This window comes from Corapipo altera, unplaced genomic scaffold, assembly GCF_003945725.1.
Source record: "Corapipo altera isolate COAL_440 unplaced genomic scaffold, ASM394572v1 23, whole genome shotgun sequence".
NCBI lineage: Eukaryota > Metazoa > Chordata > Aves > Passeriformes > Pipridae > Corapipo > Corapipo altera.
In genome coordinates this window covers 3,028,257-3,053,954 of record NW_020884878.1, presented here as the reverse complement: position 1 = coordinate 3,053,954, position 25,698 = coordinate 3,028,257, and the positions used below count along the sequence as shown (strand labels likewise).

At 37.6% G+C, this 25,698-nt stretch overlaps 1 protein-coding gene across 2 annotated transcripts in view; it reads right to left on the bottom strand.

Moving 5' to 3' along the window:
- NUDT14 (nudix hydrolase 14) overlaps nt 1-25,698 on the bottom strand; it is a 60,050-nt gene that overhangs the window by 25,007 nt on the left and 9,345 nt on the right. Inside the window, exons 1-2 of one of the 2 annotated variants that reach the window (XM_027637741.1) lie at nt 12,030-12,218; nt 7,997-8,040 (exon numbers count right to left, since the gene is read on the bottom strand). In XM_027637741.1, coding sequence (XP_027493542.1) covers nt 7,997-8,013 — 17 coding nt within the window. In that variant the 5' untranslated portion in view covers nt 8,014-8,040; nt 12,030-12,218. Of the gene's footprint in view, nt 1-7,996; nt 8,041-12,029; nt 12,219-25,698 lie in introns of those variants that run through there. The other variant, XM_027637740.1, reaches the window with a different exon arrangement.

The following is a 25,698-nucleotide window of genomic DNA, read 5'->3' as shown; positions in this document are numbered from 1 at the left end:
ATAATGTAGATAGTTCTGAGATTAAATGTGCTTGCACAATCTCTGCTGGTTCATTTAAGTCTTCCTTCAAAGCGTTTTACATTTTTCAAAGCCCAACACCAATCCAATTGGCTGCTTAAAATGCAGCCTATTACAAAAGCAAAGCTATAAGCTCCTGACAAAAACATTCACCCTTTCATACTAATCACAAATAAAGTGGATTTGGCAAAAGATAATTAGAGACATCTAGAAGACTTCTGTATTCTGATGAAGCTTGAATGCTTTCTCGGATACAACATAAATATTTAATGCTAAGTAAAACTAGAATAAAGTGGTGAGCCAGGTATGCTTAAGAAAATAAATGTTACATTGGAAAAAATCAGAAGGAAGGTTGGTTTCAGTAAACTGAACTGCAGCAGGAAGTTGTTCATGACACCATAAAGCAGGAAGCATATGATCATCAGACCAGTACAAGAATGAATTAAGAAGTGGTAACAAACCCATATATGTGCACTTTTAAAACATAATTTAGGTCTACTTTTAAAGTAGCAATTTGTACTCAACCAGAGAATACGATCAGGACAACTTCTTTAGAATAAACAATCCTCCCAGCACCCTGTTTTATTTAACAAAGAAAAAAGGAGAAAGCAAATTCAACTGCAAAATAAATGAGACATCAAAGCATGTTGCTCTCAATAACATTCCTTAAGTGTCATATCTTGGCCAGGATCCCAGGATACCCTTGGAAATGACACATTGCATCTCAATGGGTTTCTTTCAACAAAATATTTTAATAAATAAATTAAGGTTTTATGCTAACTTATTTGATTAAATAAAGCTTTGTGGGCATTATGTGCAACAGATGTCAGAGCCTGACGGGCTTTTGTTCCAATTCCTAATTATTTGTGAAACCGCCATTTATAACTGCTATCACATAGTGAGACCAATAAAAAATCCACCCAAAAGGCCTGAGTATGACTCCATTCTGAAATGGCAAAAATTAAAGTTTTAAAACAATACCAGGTTTAAGGGCAGTTTGCGAAATAAAAAGCTCAAGTGTCCTGCCCTAACTAAGGTAAGGGAAGCCAGCAACTTTGTTTCTCACCTACCAAAACCCAAATATGAGGTGACTAACACAACCTCTGGCCAGGTATAACTGCACAGTCTCAGTGAGAAACACAGACTGAGAAACTGGCAGTTGTTCACATTTTCCCCCATTTTCCCATTTCTAGAATAATGGTTTCAATAGTTTCCTCTTTTCCAAGAGATATTTTCAGCTGACATTCTAAACCTACAGGCACTCCAATTACAGAACATTTCCTAGCTTTCCTAAGATTATTTTTACCAATCCCAAATGCAGGTCATGACCACGCTACTGTCTCTAGGCCATGCAAAAACTTTTGGCACTCTTCAGAAAGAACTGGGTTATTTCAAAATCACCTCAAGGCAGAGGGAAGACTCTCCTTGATTCCAGTGACTCTAAGAGAATAAACACATCCATCGCTTTTGCGTATTACTACAAACACTAATAGATTAAATCCCTAAAATTGTAAAAACCCAAGATGCTTGTAATCTGGATACTAGAAACCTGTATTTAGAAATTTATGACTCATCAGTCAAAACTCTTGTGTACCTGCCTAGTTATAAGAATTTCCATGGATTCCAGCCTTAAAATTAGGCAAACATTTAATTTCCCAATGAAGCAGTGCCCTCAATAGAGATGTTACTGTCCTTCTACCCTGTTTCAGTGGCACAGCAGAGAAGAGTTTATATGTTATATGATACTTTCTTATCAAATACTTTAAAAGGAGAAATGAGAATCTGAAAATTTGGCTTTCAATCTTGTTTTTCTCTCTTATAACTTTACAGCATCAAATACAGTTATGTTTGCCTCATTGCTATGCTTCTATTTAGATTGGATCCTAAGGTAACAACATAATAAGACATTTTAAAAGACAGTAAATATGCCTGCAGAATTCCTGGCACACAAGCAGAGGATCTGTCAAGTCTTTGCTTTAAAAAAAACCAAAAATGAACAACAAAAAATACAGCATTAAGTGCATTTTATTTGCAAATATCATATGCAAACAAATAGTGTGTAATTACTTGGGTTGAAGGAAATTAATAGGCTTCTATATTTTTTCCTGCTAACACCAGGAAAATTATCATTATCTTGATAGCATCCTTGATAGACTGATATCAAGCCTAGCCCTGAGTGTTTTCAAGGACAGCGATTACAAAACATGCCTTCCCAGATTGTCTTATTGTTTATTGGTAAAAACATCTTCTTAGTGTTTAATTTAAAAAAAATACTTACCACATGATCCACATTTCTTGTTCTGTCATTGATCACTGATGAAATTAAATGATTCCAGCCTGCTCTATAACATTCCTTTACATTTTTGTGATAAGAAGTAATTTTTCTCCTCAGTTGTGTTATCCTTTGCACGAACATGCCCGGCCCTCATTACCTTCTCCCAGCTATTATTTCCCTAAACTTTTCATGGTTTTTTTTTTTGCTTGTTGAACTACATCCAGTTGATTTTAAACAGTGCATTATCTTCTGCACTATCTTTGAAGATAATCAAGAAAATTCCACATCATTGACACCCTGGAGGAGACATCACAAAGACAGACAAGGTTTACAGCACAACAGCACATCAGTGCATGTAAAAGGCACATGCCACCCAAGAAAGACTTTTTTTTTACCTATAAAGATGTTGAAAAGCTGTATTTTACCCATTTTAAAGCTGCTGTGATAATTCTTGCACAAAGGAAGCATCTGAGTTAAATTTCATGGTGTCTTATAATACACTAGGACATAAACCAGAAAAATACATAGAGGATTAAGTTTCCATAAAGCCCAAATGATCTGGCATATGAAATAGGAGAAGGAATTTAATCCACTCCTATAATGTGGTCAGGGCACATGACTTCCATCCTGTCTCCATAGCTGCCTGCTACAGCCACCGAGCCAGAATAGCAACCCTGGCTCCTCCAGGTCACTCTCCCAGCTCTGGTGACCCGTCCCCTGGCCGGCTCCCGTGGCCAGGGCTGGGATGCAGGAGGCTCCTGGTGCAGCTGTTGGGTGGCCACATTCCACACTCCCCCTGTACAGCCACACTCTCCGACCTCAGCAGCAGCCAGACCTTGGCCAGGTAACTCCAAAGCACAGAGGGAATGGATGAATAAATTCATCCTCTCATTCTATGTTCATTTTTAACTTGCCTCGAGAACCACTTTCTGTTTGCCCCCCAGGGCTGGTACTCACAGGACAAAACATGCAGAGGTGCTGATTGCCTTGGTTTCCTTCTCCCTGCAAACTCCCTCCTGATGGAAAACTACACTTTGCAGTTGTCCTTGCAACTGCTATAGTATTAAGCCTTTTTTTCTGAGCAAACAAATTAAATTAGGAATTAGTTTCTTTAAAATATGAAATTAATTAATTTCTTAAAAGAAACCAATCTTATAAGGCAGGAATGTTATTTCCGTTCTCTTTTTAGAGAGATAAGAAAAGGCTTTCAGTTTTTTCCATTAAGAATTTTTAAGTCAGGAACTATTACTGAGCCACTGTGACACATTTTTGAAGGTAAAAGTCCAGCATAAATAGGGTTCAATGCACGTGCAGAGTTTTAAGTTTTTTAGTCCAAATGCCTTTTCCTTGTCACATGATATTTTCAGAATTGAGAGGAACTCACATAATAATCTTGCACACAATCCAGTCTCCCAGAACTTGTTTCTTGTAAATGTAATGAACTTTGCAGTGAATTTTTCATACTTCTAAATGGAGAAGTAGCAATAATTTTACTTTATATCCATTCCCAATGCAACTGGAAAACTGTCCTTGTAGCTGTCAACTAGCAAAAGGTACACTTGTGTCCCTGGTCTCAAGAGTTATTACTCAAAGCACAGAAGGGAGCACATGACTGTACACTGACCTTCATCTGTTCCCAAATTATGTCTTTTAAAAGCCTTGAATCTGTTTAAGGGGAGCTGTTGAAACCTGAAACGAACTTGGTCTATTGCTTTATAAAGTAGATGAATGTAAAACTTAAGTATTACATTTCAGGCTCTTACTGTACTAAATATAGCAAAATTAGGATGAGGGAGAATATAAGTGTAACCTGAGTCTGGTTTTAGAGAATAATTTTTTGTTACAGGTATCGATGGTTACTCTGTAATATTTGGTATGTTTCTAACAGAAAATCACCACAAATGTTCTCCTGATCATGATTTTTATTTTTAAAAGCAGAGTCCTTAAAAAAATTACCAACTTCTCATCCTGCAAATCACCCCCCCACAAATTGATAACCAGTTCTGACAGACCCAGGTTTAAAAAGAATTTGAAATACACCTTGCATCTAAATTTTCATTGCTTGCATTCTGCTCGATTTTCATAAGGATATGTTTAATAATCAGCAAACACATCAGCTGAGTATTAAAGGAAAAATTACACTTAATTGGAAAAGTAACCAGTGCGTTAAATAACTGCAGAAAGCATCTTTTGCTGTGTGTCACTGCCTAACACAACAGGCCAGAATTATGTAATGCTTACAAGCACCACCTCAATAAACTTGTTCAATAATTACACTGGAAAAGAGGTAATCAAGGATTTTTGTTTTTCTTCGTTCATTTTTAGTAAACTTCACTGTTGCTTCTAACGATGTAATAAAACCTTATAATGAGCTCTGGTACTGTTCATCTGCATGTTTCAAAGAAAGATTAACTAAAATGTAACTCCACAGGACAGCAGTAAACTCCTTATTTTCCTAAAGAAAAATGGCTTAGAAGTTGACAGATTTCTTGACAAGTTTGCAAATTTTTGACAGTTGTCAGATGGGAACTGTAACATTCATTAAGTAATTAATCTACTTAAATCGTAGAAACCTTCAGGTGGGAAGAGACTTTTGGAGACCATCTGATCCAATCTCCTGCTCAAAATCAGGCTAAATTCTAAGTTAGGTCTGACTTCTCAGAGCCTTGTCCAATCAAGGCTTGAATTTTTCCAAGGATGGGGGTTCCTCAGTCTCTCTGGGCAAAACATTCCAGGACTAAACTACTGTCCATGAGTATGTCCTTCTGTCCCAGGTCTTCCTTCTGTCACAATTTAAACCTAAATACGGTAAGAAATGCTGCTTCTTTTGTCTATGGACTCAGTTGACTTCTGACAGCAGAGGTTTTGAAAGTTTGCCTTGGCAACAGTTTATTTTGTGACCAGTAATAAACTGCAGAAAACTTTTTTTTTAAGTGGCATGGAGGAATTAAGAATAAGCAACTATTTATTCAACATAAATTACAGAGGTGACTCCAGGACTGATACTCTAGTTCTGAATGGTGTTGGTCTTACAAAAGCTTTGGAACCACACACTGTAGACTCATGCCCAGATCTGCAATAAAAAAAAAAGAAAAAAAAGAAAAAAAAAAAAAAAAAAGAAAAAAGCCTCCCCCTGTAATACCTAATAACAACTCTTCTATTTTAGCTTGTGCTTGTGGTACTCCAGCCTGCATACAGTTAAATGATCTCGCCATACTGCAATATACAGTCACATTTTAAAAGGTGACTCACACTTTAGGCAAATGAAGTGACTATTGCAGTCCTCATGTTTTTGTCTTCATATAATTTAATCAGCTGTTCATCTGAACAGTTGGAAAGGATACGTTTATACACCAATAACTTAATCTCTCGTGGTAAATATTTTCCTGTATCGAGTCTATCTTCTGATACAAATCTATTGAATATTGGCTTATCTTGACCTAATTTGAAATGAGAAAGAACGCTGGAGTCCCAAAGGAACCCAGCACACACTGAGTTCACTGTCATACAGCAAGGAAGTCAGAATCTTAAGCACATTTACTTGTGCTGCTGAAAGAGGATGAGAGACAAAGACATGAGTTAGACACAATATCTGGTTTTATATTATTAGCACAGTTGTAGGTTTTTTTTCTTCAGCATCAATAAATCCATTCTACATATCAATTACATGCAAATGCATAACATATACATATGTGTACTTTACAGATCTGACATTCCAATGCATATGTTCAATTTAGGTAAACAGCTTTATCAAAAAAGGTTGTTTTTCTTTGAGCATTTAACAGTATTACAGCACTTTCAGAGGTAGCACAACTTCTGAATACTTCTGAAAAAATATTAAGAAAAAGGGATTTTATCTATGGAAAACATCTACAATCTTCCTCAAGCAGACATAAGCACTAGGAAACCCTGACCAACAAGACACGTGTCCTGGAAAGCTCTCCTCTTCTTCAAGATTTATTCTTCATCAAGGGTAAAGAATGCTTAAGAGCTCTCTAAGTATGAAGCCCTCCATAATCCTCAGCAACTAGTTAATGTGACTTTTCCATATAACAAGCACCACAGCTGCCCTACTAAGATACAGCAAAACGTAGGGCTTTAATGCATTATAAGGGAGTTTGAACCTGACTAATGTATCTCATAATAACTGGCTTCCTAGTCACAAGTAGAATTTATGTGAAACCACGGATTTCCTACACAGAAAGTTCACATTATTACCTCTGGTGTCAGAAGCTGCAATGAATTTCCTCATGAAAGAGTGTTAGACGTTCTGCAGTTCAACAGTAGTCACTAATAAGTTTGGGTGGCAGCTGTTGTACATCTGAAGCTAACAAATGTTATGTGACCAGAGATGACTGGCATGACATGTGGCCGTAGCCTTTTTATAAAGTTATGTTCTCAACTATTTTAAAAATGCCCACAAAAGTCCTTCAGAAATACTGTTCCCAAGAAGTTCATGGAAAACTGATCCTTTAATACTTACCCCACTCCGTTAGTTGCATATATTCACACGTTACCACACAGTGATAAACTAAAGTTTAAACAAAAATAGTAATACAAATTCATCCTTAAGTCGTGTTCCCAACACTGTGACTTGAGGCTGGATTCATTTGCTACAATGGGCATATATTAAATTTCCAGCAATCAATTATCATTTCAGCCTTTGTATCTGCGATCATAAATTCAGGCACATGCCCATATGGACACACAAAGTGCAAAGACAGAACTGTCTTCCAGAAAAATTCCAAAAGCAAGTGTGAAGTTCAGTAATGAAATATCACTCCCTACTCTGTCCTAGTTTCAAGCAGTACAGGCATTTTTAGCCTAGCTAATACTTTCCCAGTCTTCCTGGAAATTTTACTTTCATAATCTTTATATTGATAAAAAGTGTTGTTAGCATTTTATGTCCCTCACAGGCACCTACACACAAAAAGACTCATGTAAGGATTTAGAACGTTCCAACAGAGCACAACGTCCAAAAATGCAACTGATTTTACTTACTTCATGCACAAGAAAAACACGTCTCTTGACGTGGTTCTGGTTATGTCACAAGTGTTTTTTTGCCATTAGTGTTTTGCACCACTTTTTACATTTAATAAATTTAGAAAAGTTTTTTCTAGGAAAAATTTGTTACCTATGTTTTTTATTTTTATCTTCCATGAGCAGATTAACTAAACTATTTATATGTCTTTTTCTAAAAGACACATAATTACTTTAGTTTTTAATAACTCTGAGACTGTTTCATATATACCTTATTTGTTATAATCTTGTATGAACTGATCTTTGAAGTCAGGAGTTAGTTGCTTTTCTTCCTCAATAGCAGAAATACAATTAGAAAGACAGAAGAAAGTCCTTCCTTCAGGTGATATATTCCCACTCAAAAAAGAAAATTTCATACAATCCAAATTTTCATTTGTATCTTCTCTGTAATCACTAAAATGTCCAGTACATCATGTGCTAAAACTCTGATATTTAAAAAATCAAGCACAGACAAAACTTACTGAAAACATAATAAACCATGAGATTTTAAAACTTCTGCTAATTCCAGCTAAAACAGTGAAGAACTACCTGCGAGTATAACAAAGAAGTGAGAATTGAAGAGAAATTTGGAGGGGAAAAAACATCAACAGTTGATCAATGGAAGAGACTACAACACGAAATACAACATAAAGACAATGGGAAATAACGTGATTCCATCGTTACCTGTCATGTGTTCTCATAAAATCCCAGAACTTCTTTGTACCATTCTGGGGAGAAAAAAAAAAAAATTAAAAATCCATCAGTCAAATTAATTCCAAGTGAAAAAATTACTATAATGGAATTTAATAAAATTTAACAGGCATTTCTTTAAAAACTTAGTATAGCTGGTTTTATTTATGAGACCATCCTTCTGTGTTTTGACAGTAAGTATTACAGATGCTGAGAACTGTCTTAGGACAGTTCAAAGTCTTAGATCCACAATATCATGATGACAGCTAATGCAAGACTACTGTAGTCTTCAGGCCCAATTTTGGCCACAGCATCAACTTCAGATGCCTAAGCTAATCATTCAAGGTGTCAGGAAGCTATAAACAGCCACGTTTTAAACTGTAAAATAACCCATAGATCCATGTTTTTCCATGTCCAGAAATGGTCTGGTGTAGACAGCTCAGCATTTACCTCCTAACTAAACTCTTTTGGGATCCAGGAACAAGACATCCTTCGCTCTCACCCCTTACAAGGCCTAAAATAGCAGTTTTGTCCACACCTAAAACATACTCCATTCTACACAGCAGCTGTTCCTCTGCACTGCTGGTGGTGCTGAGAGCACTGTCTAACAGCAGGTTTGAAGTCACAGCACTCACCCAAGAACTACGAGACATAAAATGGATTATTTTCCCAAGATGGGCTTAAAAAGAACAATATCCACTACAGCACAGCTGAAACTCATCCCTGAAAAAAGGTATTATTCGACAGTTATAATGAACAGGTATAGACTTGCTTACATTTATAGCTTCCACAGTCACCTATAGCAATTCATACACACCAGCTGGAGACATGTATATAATTCCTCACCCTGCTTATTAGAAGTGTGATGTATTTCAGCTGAAATACAAGTCAAGAGATTTCACTCCCAGGTCAGTTTTAAGTTTATATGAGGAATCAGAACGCAACCAGAGGAAATTCTTGTGGTTGATACCTTTTTCTTATTAGCAACGTAAAAACTAGACCTGCTGAAAACCTACGTACCCAAAATATGCTTAATGTGAAAAGCAGCACTAGGTTTCTATTATAAAGTATGGTTAAACGGATGATCAAACCCTGAGCAACTGGTTAATGATTTAAAGCAGGTAAATGCTGAGCAGTGAAAGAAGAATCAAATTCAGTTGGTGGTAAAGGTGCCAACCAATATAGACAGGCCCTTCAGCTCTATTACAGATGTCATGGCTACCAAGTACACAACAGCTGGTGGGGATTAGATAACAAGCACTCTGGTTCAGAGATTAAGCTCCTGAGCTTTATGAGTTTACCAAGCTTTTTGGAAGAGTGACTGTTTGCTTGCTAGCTGGGTTTTTCTTCATTCCCACAACTCTAATTATAAACAGTTGTTCACCTCAAGAGAAACTCTAGTCTTCGCTTCCACTGGTGCCTGCACATACCTTCTGTGAGCACTGACAGCAACCAAACGTCTCCATTACGGGAGAAGCCCTCTCATGGTTTAAATGCAATATAATGTTGAAAGAGAAATAAAGACAGCAAATTTTCAGTGTGAACTGAAATATTAAAGCTGAGTGCTAATCCAATCCATTCCACCTGGGGAGAGGTGGAGGAACAACTTTGATAGGACTATGACACAACACTTGAATGTAATAGCATAGGCTGTGTTGTATGGTAAGACAATTTAAGCTATTAAATGTGTAAGGTCAGCTCAATCCTTCTGTAGGTTTATTTCTAACTGTATGGCAGGATTTTCTCTTGTTTGCAATTTGCAATGGGCAATTTTCCATTTAACTTGAGTTGGAGAGCTGTGGACCAAGAATAATGTCTTCTGAATGTAACTTCATATTGCTTCTCCAGTTTCAACCTTACCCTGTCCAAAATGTGCTACCATCATCCATTCTACCTTTGTAGTGTCCACTTGGGAGAAATGTGTGTGCCCAGCTGATGGAGAACACAAAAAAAGCCTGAATCAAGTCCTTCATTGCATTAATTTAGGCTGTTAGTCCTGTGGTACTACTTTCAAACATACGATCCCAGCAACAATCTTCCTGGCTCTTTGCTCCTGCCATCATTTTGCAAATTATAGACCCTGATTGCTTTGGAGCACTTACGAGAGTCAAATAGCTGAGGAAAATTACACCCTAGAGATTCATCCTCATCCAGATGGGATCCATCAGATTTGAATGACCTATTCTCAAGGATGAGCTCCATTACCATTAACAGAATCTACCTCACAGACATGCACATAATTTTTAGCAGAAAGTAAAAGAAAGAACTTAGTACCTAAAAGGAAACTAATAAGAAAATAAAATCCGTATTTTCTAAGCCCACGTAACGCGCTTTCTCTAGAACATGGTTTGATTAGTTTAAGACCCAAATTCAAAACCAGCAACAAGCTAAATTATTTTGAGTCTGTCCAGTCAAGACGTTGGTTAGCACCATACACTCTTACTGGACAAAGCTATTTTCTGCCTATATCTGAAAAAAAAAACCTACTTCATATGATCAACCTGCACCTGTCCAAATAAATAAATCAATAAACAAATGAAACATTCCAACATCTCTTTGTTTACAGTGGCAGAAACTCAAATGAGCCCCATTCATGTCCTATTGTCCAAGTCAAATGTAATTTGAACCCAACCGTATGGAGCTGAGTTTCTATTGTACCCAAAGCATGGTTCTTTCCTAACAGACTAGTAGGAAGGTTGCTAATTATTAATAGCATGCAAACAGTTACCAATGGTTCTTATGGTGCTTTACATACTTCACAGAACATTAATTCCAGCCAGTTTCTAACCAACTATGTCAAGCTCTATGTAGTATCTCTATCTTATCTTTAAGGCAAAAGTACTAATTGCTGGACTGATCAAGATTCATGCTTTTAAAAGCCAAGTAACTGTGACTACTTGTTAAACTGTTCCATTCCATATATCCTGGCCTTTGACAAGGCTCTGCTATTACTGCAGTTACAGACAGCTGGAAGATTAAAGTATCAATGGTCAACATCACTTCCGAAAAACAGAAGTATCCTTGTGAAAGACAAAAGCTGCCTCAAACTTGTAAAGCTCTTCATCTTAATAAACATATATAATTGCATTATTACAAAGTAGTCCATTCTCCAATGTCTAAAGGGAACAATCACAGTGTCTTTCAATGCAGTGAGAGAAATAAGTATAACTGATTGCTGGGAGATCTAAACACTGATGACAGAAAGGAGAAAGGAGTATATAATTACATTTGAGAAAGATCTTAAAAATTATTCTTCAAACAGGAAACGTGCCCTGTGATGTTTATAGAGACAAATACATCAAAATTATTTTCTACTTGTTTTTATCTGTTCAGGATAGCAGTTCTGGTACTGCAACAACTTTGTGTAACACATAATCGATTTGGTAAATCTTTAATCACAAAGTAATCACACTCTGCTTCTGTGCTCAGTGATCAGGTTCTGTGATGTTGCAATGCTGAACTAGTGCATATAGTATGTGTAAATTAATAAAGCTGTATTCCAGGAGAGGCAGCATGTGAGACAACTTAAGTTTCCGGTTACACAGAAGACAGATCACTTACATAAGTACTAATTGCATAAGAAAGCCATATCAGGTCAGATGAGATGTCCATCCTGCCTGGCATCCTGGCTCTAAAATTTAAGAACAGGGAAAGCATAGAGCAATGCTTCCCCAGAACACTCTTCCAAGACTTTGACAAAAGGCAGCTAAAGACTGGCAAAAGACAGTTCCCCCAAATGCATCCAAATAAAACAATCCTCCACTGACCCCAAAAAGGAAGCAGAAATAGCCATTTCTATACTACTTGAATGTGTGTCACAAGTCCTGCTCATGTGTTCTGTAAGACTGACATGGCAATGGCATTGATAACTTAGAATTAGAGCAGCACACTCCCAAGCTTCACAATCTGCACAAAGAGAATCAACCCCTTTTGGATCAAGTGATTCCAGGACAACCATGGACTGCAAAGAGCTCTCTGCTATACAAGTGTTGACAGTGGATGCAAGTTCAGCAGATGTGACTCCTACCTGCACAGAGCTGTTTATGTCACTCACACTTGATCTTCATATTCTCTGTCCTGCTTCCATCCTCTAAATCATTTTCCTAAGACTCTTCCTGCATCTGCTCAGTGCCATAATTACAAGCAGGAGCCTCTTCACACCGTCTGTTATGGATAAGTCAGACTTGTCTGCAGCCTATCAAAACACCATTCTTTTTCCCACCTACACTCTGTCTGTCTCTGGCTAAAATGCTTTAAGAATCACTGTGGCAGGGATATCGCTGTCCTTTGCTTTCCTCCACTGCCTGAGGCAATATAATGTCTGAACAACAAGGTCAAATTGCTGTCAGGATGCCTGTGCAAAGGATAACTTTTGCTTGCTAGAGAAACTCGTCTAAGATTTAATCCAGGTTGGCCCATAAAGAAGAGAAAAAGGACATGCTGTGCTAATGATGTAGGAAGTAACATCCCCTGGCACTGACTGTATGCTGATACTGGGTGTGCTCCACATGTGACAGACCCTGGACATGGTCTGACACAAGTTACTGCGAATTTCTGCTCTTCATTTTGGGGTAGCTTGAATGCCTTCCTCCTCCTTTTCTCTGAGGGCAGGGCCCATGCACAGTCTGCCCCCTGAGAAGCTCTTGAACTAACTCATACATGGGGTGATGTGTCTGCACAGGTACCAGTACTCAGCGTTACACTGATACCATCCTGAGCCTTCAAAAAAACCCCCCAGCTCAAACAAACCAACCCCCCTCAGTCTGGCTGAGGTGTACAGCTCTCCTGGGAGAGTAAACTGGAAATGTGTTAGTGTAACAGGTGAAAGAACACTCACAAAACCTCTTTAAATGTTTCCTTTAACTCTACCTCATGGTAGTTTGACAACATTACAGAAGGGTGCATAAAATAAATCCTCCGCATGCAGATTTACAGTCACAGATTTCCTGTTGTTACTCTGTTGGGAGTTCAGACCATTCAAAAAACCCAAAATTTATGTTGGATTGGCACTGATTTAATAACTTCTTGCAATGAGCTCTGGACAGACAATGCATAATTGAAGCAGAAACAATCTTTACTCAAAATCTACCTAAAGCTTCTCCTGTCTTATTTGTCTTATTGAACTACTTAACAATTTTGAAAGTGACCAAATTAAAGGCACTGCCTTATGTCATCTCCCATGTTTATCCACAGAAAACTTCTGTTTGGACAGACATAAGTGGTCAGGAACTGTAAAGTTACACCAAAACCATCTCAGCAAAACGGCTTCATACCTTGTATTACATATTTTTTAGGAGAATGGTGACAGGCCACGCAGGCAGATCACTTAAAATGCAGGAGACATATGTCCAAAAGAAGCAAACTAACTTCACACATGCCACTAAAAGAGAAAGAAAAAAATCTGTCCGTGACAATGATTAACTCCTGACTGTTTACATTACAGGACAGACAACATGACGTTTGGCTACCCATTGTGAAAGGCACTAAACATATGTAGTGGGAACAGTTCCTGTTCAATGATCTTACAATTCAGTTAGAGCCCAGACAAAAGTTGGTGTAAACAAGCAGAGGCAGTTAAGAAAAATGACAAATACGTTATGGTATAGATAAGCTGCATGCAGAAGTTATGAGGGTTAAAATGGCAAACAACAGTCATGATCCCCTAGTCTCCACCAGCTGGACTGGGTTTAAAGCAGTTACCCAAGAAGTAAATGTTCCATATTTGTGAAAAAATCCAATTTGAGAAGTTGAAGCAATTATAACATAAAAATAACTCTGTCCTTATTGCTCCATTCACTCTGTTTCCACAGTCCTAAGACACAAAAGCAGTTAATGTCCTTAATGCAAAAGGATAATGAGCATTCTTCATGTAATAAAATAATTAGACTACAGGTACAGAAAAAAAGATAAGATAATTAATTGGTAAATAACGGTCTTAAACCAGAGTCAGCAGAGCCAAGCAAGTGTGCAGTCCATTTAATGATTTACATGGAACAAGGCAGTAAAATTCCCCAGAGGAATAACGAGGTTTTGCTTTTTTTCTGTTCTCAGAAAAAAATTTTAAAGGCAGGAGGGTTATGTTTTTCTTGAAAAACTTGTGTAAAACCTGATTTTCTATTGCACTTATTTTCACATTCAACCAATCTTCTGCAAGTGTATCTGCACAGTTTAGTATCAATGTGCACAGCAACGCCTCTATCTGGAAACTCCCCACATGTTCTCCTGTTGAGGTGTTTACCTGCTGCCCAGAACTGCGTGGTGAGAGAGCACCAGACTTGTCACTTTATTAGATGGGTTTTCATCAGGTTAATCCAGATGATCAGCGTGCCTGGGGAATCAAGTAACTGACTCTTGGAGACAGACAAAAATCTGCACCAACGCAGCCAGCTCCTGCTGCCTCCTACCACCTTTATTTCCTTAAGTGGTCTTAGCTTAATGCTTTTCACCCATATTCCCCTTTTTTATGATCAGTAAAAGCTGCCAAGAGAGAAATGTGCAACAGAAGCAACTCAGTTATTCAGTACTTTTTGGTTTATAAAATATAGGGTTCTACAATGGGAAAGATGTGTATCAGCTGCTGCTTCTCAAGTCACAGTTCATGGGCTAAACAGAGTGGACTTCCCCTATGATAAACCCAAAAAAGCCAAGCCCTCACCCCTCTGTAAATGAACCTTCCCCTTCCTTTCTCCACTCACTACAGAAATGTTGCTATCAGTTGAGATTTCCTTGTTACATTTCTTTTTTCAGCTTAATGGAACCTGATGTCACATCTGTAGTGGTTTTCAGTAGAAACATATGAGGATTTACAACCCAATATAAACCATTTCTTGCCAGTTGAATTATTAATGCCATAACTCTCTGTTACACAGAATCAATACAAAATGTTTCCAGTGCCCACAGAAGCTGCACTTCCAGGACAAAATCAGGACTTTATGCTTTTCACTTCCCTATCAGACAATTACTCACCAAATTACCTTGCACTGCCTCAACATTTTTCACAGTATTTTCAGCACATGCCATATACAAAAACTATGTGAATAAATAAATAAATAAACCATTGGCTTTGACCCCCAAAAATCCAGAGTTTGGGATTTTTTTAAAGAAATAAAGCATTAGCAGTCATCATGATGCTGTGAAACCCGTATGAAGAACAGAAATCAAACAGACAGCTAAAACAAGTTTGGACTTTTAAAGTTTTCCAGGTAAGAATAAAATAAAATACCTGTTCCATACACTTTTAAAGTTCCATTGCTTCCTGTTGAATTTTTTTTTTTTTTTGGATTAATGAATTAGTGGGGTGGTTTTTTGTTTACAGAAGCCAGAGAACTGCCATGCTGTACCAAAAGATCTTCATCCACAAAAAAAAAAAAAAAAGAGTGCAAATGAACAGTCAAAAATACAACAATTAATATTCAACTTTTTCATCTCAAGGAAAAACTCTGTTCTGAACAGACTATTTTTCATCTGAAATGTGTTTGAAATATCATAATTCTTTTGTCTACTTTAAAGGTTTGATTTGTGGCAAGCAGGAAGAAAGCTGTCTTCTTTTTATATAATTACAGACTTCATAGAAAGTACTACATATCTTTCAAAATGAAAGGAAGCACTTTCAGCTGGCATGAAACCATGCAACAGAGTTAAAAAAAAACACAATAAAATCAATACAATCATTTTAATTTGCATTAGTTGAGTGGCTTTTTTTTTTTTTTTCCTTTTGAATGTATACATCAGTACTGTCTTATGCTGGGCTATCATATGACATAACTACTAATTCAAATGCAAAGTGTTGGCCTTGAACCCACTCAGTCCTGGGGTGCAGTCCCAAAACAGTGCAAGTCAATGGAAATCAAGGCTGCTCCTTTTGCTACCCCAGCTGCACATCTCTGCTCTCCCCCATCACTGACATTTGTGTAACTGCACAGGAAGCTGGTTCTGGGAACTGATCTAATTAAAAAACAAAGCAAAACAAAACAAAAAAAACCCTGAATTAAAAAAATGGTATTTAGTAGCATGAAAGTAATGCCATTATATATATTGCAAGGTTTTACCAGTGACTATTAAACAGAGCAGCCTTGGTCTATCCACAACTACTGCAAGAGGACAGAGATGTATCTAATAGGGAGTGTTCTACAGAGAGACACATGCACACAAAAAAGCCTAAATTACAATTTCACTCCACACCCACTAATCCACTCCATCAGACTGCACACGCTGGAGTAAATGAAGCCTCATCTTCAAAAGCAATTTGCAGAATTACTTGCTGATGTTGAAAAACTACTTCAAAAGAGTTTAAGTGTTATGGAATTTTACTGTTTTTTTAAACAAGCCACTGTTTAAGCTCAAGAGGAAGGGGGGGAGTGTTTGCTTTTTAAACAAAGCTTGCAAGATTTCATTACTAAACTATCCAGAGTGTTTATTTTAAAAGCATCATGATTACAAATAATGGCATTTTGCAGTTTTTAACTTCCCTATTCAAATATTTCAGTGAGAAAGGACTGGGTTTAATGCACCCAAAAATACACAAACGGGTGACTTTTTAACAACATTAAAAGTGAACATTTTACCTGAAGCACAAATACTACTTCTGCTAGTTGGTTTTAATTGGCAATAATAACAATTCCAGAGGTAAGACTGAGCTAGCAAAGCTCATGGGGACAAATCATCCTGCACACTACAGAAGGGCATGGCAGCCCCAGCTGAGACAGCAGTTCTGGGCAGGGCAGGACAAAGTTGCTGCGGTCTCACAATGCTCATTTTAGGCCTTGAACAAGAGGCAGGAGTGCTCAGCTCTGTGTGACAGCCAACTCTTTGATGCATGGGCTTCTTATCTGAAATTAGCTGGAAGACATAAAGGCACTTCTTGAAGAAACCATAACGTATTCCAGTGGAGACCACACCAGGGATACCTCAGGAGACATAAAACCTAAGGTCATAGACTGTAATTTTTACAACCCATATCAATTTTCTCTTCAAAGTGAGGGTTATTCTGGTAGGAGTTTGTAATGAAACTGCAAACAGATGGTTATAGCAATAGAGTTTACTGTTCAAAGGTGCAATTTTTTCACACTTTGGGAGGTAAGATAAACAATGGAGAATGCATTAATTTATTCAACTGTTAATGCAGTACTGGGCCAAGCCACTTTGTTCATTTTATGTACATCAACTGCCAGAACAATTACAACTGAGATACTTGATGTGTAAGTAAACTTTCTCCTATAATCCTCTGGAAGTTTACTTTTCAGGTCACAGTTTGTTTTTTGTGTGTACTTTTCAACAATGGAGTTGTTGCAGTTTAGCTTGGCATCCAGCTATCAGTGAGATCGCTCACCTTTGAATGAAATTTAGAAAACACGAGAATTAAGCACATATAAGTACACTAAATTAAGTCAAATCTCCTTTCTAACCTTGTTTTTCTGTTTTTGATATCCACCATTATCAACAAGAATTGCATATACAGATCAAAGACACTGTATTCCAAGGCAAATCTGCAGTAGCACACTGAAATCTATACTGCAAAGAGTAAGGACACCGTGCGTGTGTTAAGAAACATGATATGCACAAAGGTCAAATTTATGACTTTTCTCACATCATTTTAACTGCCAAGCCAGCATATAATTTAAGGTTATAAGTTGAGATACAGATGGGGACTTCCTAATACCGAGATAAATTCAATTCTATACAAAGGAACCAATTGCTAATGGGTGGAGCTGTCAGACTCCAGTGTCATTGTATACAAATGACAAAATTTAAAGCTAGTATTCAACTACTCTTTTATTTAAATTCTTGTCATGTTATTGAATTTTGCTGCATGTATTTTGCCATTTTCACTAAACTGTTTTCCCTTTGAAGTCTGTGACATACTTGCTTATTTTGCAGGGATAAAAAGAACACACGCTTTCCATAGTTACAAAATTACTAACCCTACTATTCCCACATTACAGTAAAATACAAACCCTGAAGCTCTGACTGGACATAGTTAAGGAATATATTCCTAATAACAAAAGATGTTTTAACAGAGATAATATAATTTCCAAAATCTGTGCATTCAGCTGATGTGACAGTAAAATACTTTACTGTAGATAAGTGCTGTACTTTCGAACACAAGTATTGCACATCTCATACAGCCACTTCTATCTATACTTGCTGAAAACCTCCACAGCAAAGGCCAGTTCTCTCATCTTTTACGGATATTTTTCTAGTAAGGTTAAAGAAAAAAATCTCCCACAATATGCAATAACTATAATAAGAGGCTGAGAAACACAGATCCAGGAGGCTCCAGCTCAGAGAATAAAAGCCAGGTAACTACCTCAACCAGAGGCTGCTGAGAGCTCCTGGGTGTTCCCTGCTTCGTTTCTTTTTCTGGAGTTTTCCCCAGTTGCATAAATTGTTGCATGTTCATTTATGAAATGTTAGAAACAAACAAACAAACAGCATGGCCTTTGTAGTTCAGTAATAAATGAATCTGGAAAACACAGACATGGGTTCGTATCCCTACTTCAATTTATAATAATTCATGAACAACTCATGAAAGATGAGATTTAAGAAAGCACTTTTTAGCATTCAAAACCCCCCACTTTTAAGGCCCTCACTGGAAAGGTGGAAGAACTTAATTTAGACTTTACTCTGGACCACAGTAATTTCAACCAAACGCCAGAGCCCCCAAACAGCATCTAAACACCTTTACTGAATAATGTCATATTCTGTGGTGGGATTTAAACTGCAATATTTGATAAAGATTACAGAACTATTTCTACCTGATGGGGCTTTAGTGAAATTCAGTGAGACCGATTCCTGAAAATTTCTTTGGAAAACAGCACTTAAACTCCTAAGTTACTGAAGACAACATTTTCTAAACTGCTAAATTTTGCTGAGACATAGATAACTGCTGATTCTTTTGACCACAAAGTTACCAAGATAACGGGCCTGACTGAAATTTCAGACTAGTGACATTTAATGACAGGCAAGGAAAATAATTCTGCACTCATCATAACATCCCTAAATCAATCATGTCTGTCTGTAGTAGCTGTTTCAAGACAGAGTGAAATTCAATATAAAGTACCCACTGCAAGTCTGAGACCCCACAGTTGATGAGAATTCTCACTCAATATTCTTGAGCTCCTTCCTGTACAGATCCTGTTCACTCATTAGTCAAAATAACCTTTCAACCCCTTAGGAAGAGGACTCTCCAAATGCTACACACTGGGCAAACACTGCTTTGGTCCACATCACATTCCCACAACTTGTGATTCCTCTGACTGGTATAGCACTCCCAGGTACCTGGACTGCTGCCTCATGTAGGATCTCTGACTTGGAGAGACTTTCACCCCACTGACTTCTCTGGGATTTAGGGCTCTCACCTCATATCTGCAGGCACAGCAGGAAGAGAAACAAACACAACTATAATAAGTAGAAGAAGTAAATGAATCTTAAAATCATCAGTCCCAAGGCAACCACTACGCCTACAAGCATAATTTCTTCTTCTTTGCTACCCTAGGTCATGACCCTCATCCCAAAGAGGAAGGAAAGAAACTGTCCTTTCATCGCTAATTTTGCTATGCCATTCAGGAAAACAACACTGACAACACCATAAAACCACAGTTTAAGTTGCCACTGGTATTTTAGCCAAAAGCTAATCACCACCATCAATTGTCTAATATTTCTCATTAGCTCTTTAGTCATTCTAACAATCCACTGCAACTTATATAGGATCTGATTAAAATCTTCTCTGGCTGACAAAGAGCCAGCAGGGAAAAAAACTTATCCCTCTTCTACCACAATACTGGACCACTCCATTTTTAGAGAGATAATAAATCTGCATTCAAAAACTATGCAGTTGATGAACGTTGTTCTAATTTCAGAAACAAAAACTACCGACCACATCACCTAAAGCAGAATATTGATAAGAAAAAGCCTGTGCATTGACTGTTGTATCATTAAAATTGGATTAATTAAAAAAAAAAATTAAGAAAACACAAAAACACAGAAAGCAATCCATCATGCATAACTCCAAAGTTACTTGGTTTTCCAAATCTACCTGAAAAGCAGTAGTGTGGGTCACATAAGTATGATTTTAAAATAGTTAATAAATCCATTCACTTATATATAACTTACAAAGGACAAAATATTTCTGATGCAGAATTAAACCAGTGCAGGAACAATAGAGCTCAATAACTGGCTCAATAACCAGCACACCAGGCTGGTACATGCCAACAAAGAACCAGCATTAACAAGACTGACCAAGGTCAGTAGGCAGCACTTGGGAGACCCCAAGTTTCATCCAACTTGGGAACAAAGCCAGGTGCAGCACTGCTGTGTCTCCATGGTGAAGGAAGAGCAGGGAAGGACACCTCCTGCACACCATGGCTCACAGGAACTCCAGGTTACTGCTTCCTGCAAGGATGTTCATAGACAAGGTCCCAGGATTCTGAGCATGTCTCCTCAGCAGTACTGAATACTGTGAGCATGTTTAAACTATTTATTGGCCATTGCTGTTGGCTCCTTCAACAGAATACCACAACAGTTTAAGACTTTATCCCGAGCATGCAATGGCACGAACCCAGCATGTACAGAAGAGACCAGAATCTTAGACAAAGAATGAAGGTCACAAGTTCACTCCACAGGGTCAGCAGGGCTGGTCTGAGAACGAAAATTTAACGTGCACAAGTGTTACAGACAATTACACACCTTCCCTCGCAAGAGCAAGACACACTTTTCTGACAAAAAAGTATACAAAACATAGCACAGCTGAAAGTTGTTTCTTTTCCCTTTCATCATCTCCCCAAGGCACAACTGTTAGGTGTGGTTTGTCATCTCACTCAATGCAGGACTGGAAGGCATGACACTGCTCTGTCCTAGGGGAATGTACAGACAGAGGGGAGGGAAGACACAATGCCAACTGGCATTCATCTAGTTTTTTTGAGAAACACTTCAAAAGCAAATATTTCAACAGTTTTTCCGTTTGGTGAAATAGTTTCCCTGACTAACTTTTTTCAGCCCCTGGGTGTGATTAAATCTCTACTCTCCCACCCCCCAACATAATTCTTACACTTAAATCTTGACATTTATATTATTACTTTTACAAATTAATCTTTCTCTATGGAGTGTACCATAATGCTCTAGGGAGGCTTGTACGTTCCCATGAGCCTTGAGAGAGTTCTGCCGAGACGTTTTAACTCCTAGACAGATCAAAGAGAAAGTAATGAGACAAAAAGAAACAGGGTTCTTCAGACTGACAGGTCAACCATCTCTCCTTGACAAGAAAAAAGGATGGTTTACGGAAACAATCAGGGAGACATTGAGGCTTCAAATTTGGCGGAACTATCGCATAAAGTATTACAGTAGTAATTTCTGTACTAAGGATCAGTGACTGGTTCCACTGAATAGAAGGTCAGTAATCACAGAATGATTTGGGCTGGAAGGGACCTTCAAGATCATCGAGTTTCAAATCCTCTGCCATGGGACACCTTACACTAGACCAGGTTGCTCAAAGCACCATCCAACCCAGCCTTGAACACTTCCAGGGATGGGGCATCCACCCACAACTTCTCTGGGCACCCTGTGCCACTGCCTTGCCACCCTCACAGTAAAGAGTTTCCTCCTAATACCTAATCTAAATCTATCTTCTTCCAGTTTAAGGCCATTCTCCCTTGTAGTCTTACCACTACATGAAATTATCTCACGTTATTTTTTAACTTATATGAGCAGTGCAAGTCAGATGAGTTACAGATCAAATTTTACACTGTGCAAACTGCAGTGCTATGGAAATGTCACTCTGAAGAGCAACACAAGCCTTGCAGACAAAGTAAGCCAGAAATTGCCTAAGTCCAATATTTTCAAGTGTCAGAAATACTACAATGCTGAAAGCAGAGTGCTAAGTGCAGACATACACATGAAATTCTAAGACAGATTTGCCAAAAGATTGGATGGCAAATTTTTCTTCTAAGCCTGCTGCTTCAAAAGCTCAACAAGTTTAAGTAGCCAAATGATAACAAAGGTAAGTCTTAAAGCCCAAATGAAACCGGACAAAGTCAACAGTAATAGTTTATTTCAGCAGTTCTGGGTAAGAATATATACAAGAGATGTGTAGGCTCATATCCTAAATACTTTCTTTAATTATTTACTATGTTACAGTCAATATACAAATTCACTGGTTTCCCCTATTTTTTCCACATCTTGACTTCCAGCTCAGTTTGTCAGAACATATAATTTCTGGTCAAAAAGCATTGCACTGCTGCTACTCCAATCACCTTCCTTATTAAGTTAAAAAAAAAAAAAGAAAAAGTTAGATTACTTTAGAATTTGTCTAAACTAGGACTGAGTAGAAACAATGCAAGGGAAGACCTGGCCTCATCAATGAAAGGAGCAAAACTGTCAATTTATTCAGCAAGGCTGGAGTTTCAGGAGGTTATAAAAATACATGCTAAGGATCTTAATGTCTGGCCAGGCCCATTTATAGTCTTGAATCTTCTTATGCAGCAAATCAAAATGCTACCTTCGTTCTGAATTCACAACCAACCATTACAGCTAATTAAAACAGCACCTAAAATGACAAATATAATTGAAAAGAATCCTTAAAACAATAACACCAAATTACCAATTCCTATGTAGTTGATTGCATAGTCAATATTCTTACTCCCTACTTAAATTGTCTCATAAATCACGGAAATCTTACGGAATCACCCAAATAATGCCATGATTTTTGATGATAAATACGATTTTTAAGCCTGTCACGTGCACAAAATCCAGTAATGCAGTCATCACATATTATGCTCTTGGGAAAAACAATTTTTTACATTAAGAATCAGATCTAGAGTCAGAATCATGCATAGATGCAGCTGTTTAACTCCAGAAAAAAACTTGCGAATTAAAACTAGAACTACAACATTTAAAATCTTTGAAATGTGAAGATGGACAGTGAATTGTGCACAGTGTGTTTTATCAGCTTGCTGAGGAATTCTTCTAGCCTTTTAAAACAATTGTTTGCATTTGCTTCCAAAATGTGCACCTTGATCATATGCAGCATGACATCAGAACAAGCATTCAGCTTAACAGAATGAAGCTCAGAGTTTCAGTGGAAACGCTGTTTTCTAGGCACACTTTTTATTTTTTTTTTTTAATAATTACTACATAACTCTAAAGAACATACTATTTACTGTCTGGAAGGACTGTGGAGGGAAAAGAAGGCGGGGAGAGGACAGAAAAGTGAGAGGACCAGGTTCCAGAAGAAACACACAATTACTAGATGACACACAAATGCACTTTGCACACACTGAACACGCAGAACAAATATTATGCACTGCAACACAAAGAACAACAACTATTTCAGAAATAGATAAGAATTTGAAGCACTAGATAATTAAAACTACCAGAAGAAGGCATCCCTAAACACAGAAAGAAAATTAAAAAGCACAGTAACCACCAGGTACATTTTTACGTTTGGGTACTTTTCCCTCTGTACTTTTGGGGAAAAAAACACTCTCAGAAAAAGAAAAAAATCTTGCAGACATAAAGAGGGTCAAAAAAGCTATGAAAGAGATACTTAACATAGGTTCCTGAGCAGATGACAAGCCATTAAACTTTCACCTTTAGGTAGTTATGATGATATGATGTCTCTTTTACGATATATCCTATTTTTTTTAATTAAATCTACAATGTGTTTAACAAGCAATTCTTCCATCAATCTTTGATGTGTTTCACTTATAAAGCAATGACAGTTTTCAGTTCATGCTCCTTAAAGTTCCAGAGAAACCATTTTCCACTCACTTGCTTTGAAAGCCATTAAAACAACTTGATGAAGAACAGCAGCAGGGGGCTAACAGAAGCCAAAGCTTAGGAACAATCTTTAGATTTTTCTCCTAAAACTTTCTCACAGACCCTCCTCACAAAGATCCTCAGGGCTTTTCATCCTCTCCTTTCTCCCCATCCCCCCCAAAATCAGTTCAAAGTGACAGATGCAACTAGCTCCAGGTTCTGTTATTTTCTTAATTTCACTTTTACCTCTCAATTTTGATAGACTCAGCTGAAATGTGATTCCCATAGAGGTGGTCATCTCATCTTCCCATCGGGAAAAAAATAATACACAGAAAGATTCAAGTAATTTGTGGGAACTTGTGAACATCTTCTAATTTCTCAGCCATTCTAAAGAGAGCACTACTACACAGAAATGTACCTGTTACTTGAAAGTCATGTACAACTGGCATTCAATAAACTGAATTAATTGGTGATTAACTGATTAGTTTTTTTATATACAGTTCCATATGTTACTGCAGTATTTCTGAAATGTTATGATGACAGTGACCCTGCAGCAGTTTGAATATTGAGATATAAAGAACTATTCAAGCCAACTGCAAATAATTTTCAACCACTTTTTAAAATGGGAACTGCTGTAACAAATAGCAAATTCTTTGGTTATAGTCTAATGCCAATGCAGAAATCAAAGTTTTATGGAAAACAGAACTATTAGGGCAGTACTTATGCTGATCAGAATCAGTAAAGCATATTTTTTAATCTAGATTTGCTGTGCTCACCACCATTTTGTTTCTTTGATTACAGCCAGCTGAAGGACAAAATTTGTAGATCAATAATTCGGGGGAACTTCCAGAAACTCCTGAGCTCTACAGCTGCTGTATTCAAGGGATGTCGCTGTGGTCAAAACACTGCACAGAGGGTTTCTGGAACATGAACAGCTAATTCCATGAAGCAGGGGCTATAGGACATATTACTCCCAAATTCTGGTTACAATCCCTTGTACTTTTAAAAACTAGAGCTACAGTTACAGTACCCATGGCTAGGAGCACACAGGGACTAAAGGAGGCCAGCTACATGTCCCCTTATCTGGAGGACAGAGGCAGCACATACGAGGGATTTGGGGTCAGGGAGGACAGATGGTCACCTCTTGTCCTTACACCATTGAGCTTTATGTTTTCCAGTTGGTGACTCTCACAGTTTGTGTTTTGACATTCTTTTAGCAAGCTCGTGTTTGTAACTCAAACTGGGAGAATACACTGTGGAATAAATTTCTATATGTTTTGTGAACAAACCTTATTGATACCTTCTCAGAACAACACCAACAATCATCCTTTCTGCACCTCCCCCCTTCAGCTAAAGTAGTGCACTATTAAAATGGTAGTGCAAGAAGTTTTTTAAGGAGTTTTTCTTTTAAAAAATTGTAAAAAAAAAACCAAACCACAGAAGAAATTCTAAGTCAGAGAACTGACATACAGTCCTATCAGTAAACATACAAAATGTTTCTGTTGGCTTTCTGAGGTAAATGTATCATAAATACTGCAAAAGGATCCCTCAAGAATATAAACTAAGGAAGTCAACGAAGTACAGAAACAATACCCTAAGGAACAGGAAGAGTTATGCACGATTTTCTGCAAGCATTCAATCACTTTACAGAACAGAAAAAATGTTAAGGCTGGAAGGACCTCACAAGATCACTCAGTACAAGTCTCTTAAGGGTGGCAGGATCAAACATATGTTATGTGAGTGCTATATAAGACATGCCAGATACAGAATATGTGTCTAAGCATTATCCAGTCAGAGCCTCCATCCCAGGCTGTTCCATCATTCAAACTATTCCAGCATTTGTGCAATCGTATGACTAAAATAAATAGTTTCAATCCTATCTATGCAATAGCGCTGTAAGACTGCACAGACCTAGAGTTCATCGTGAATGCTACTGTGGAATAATA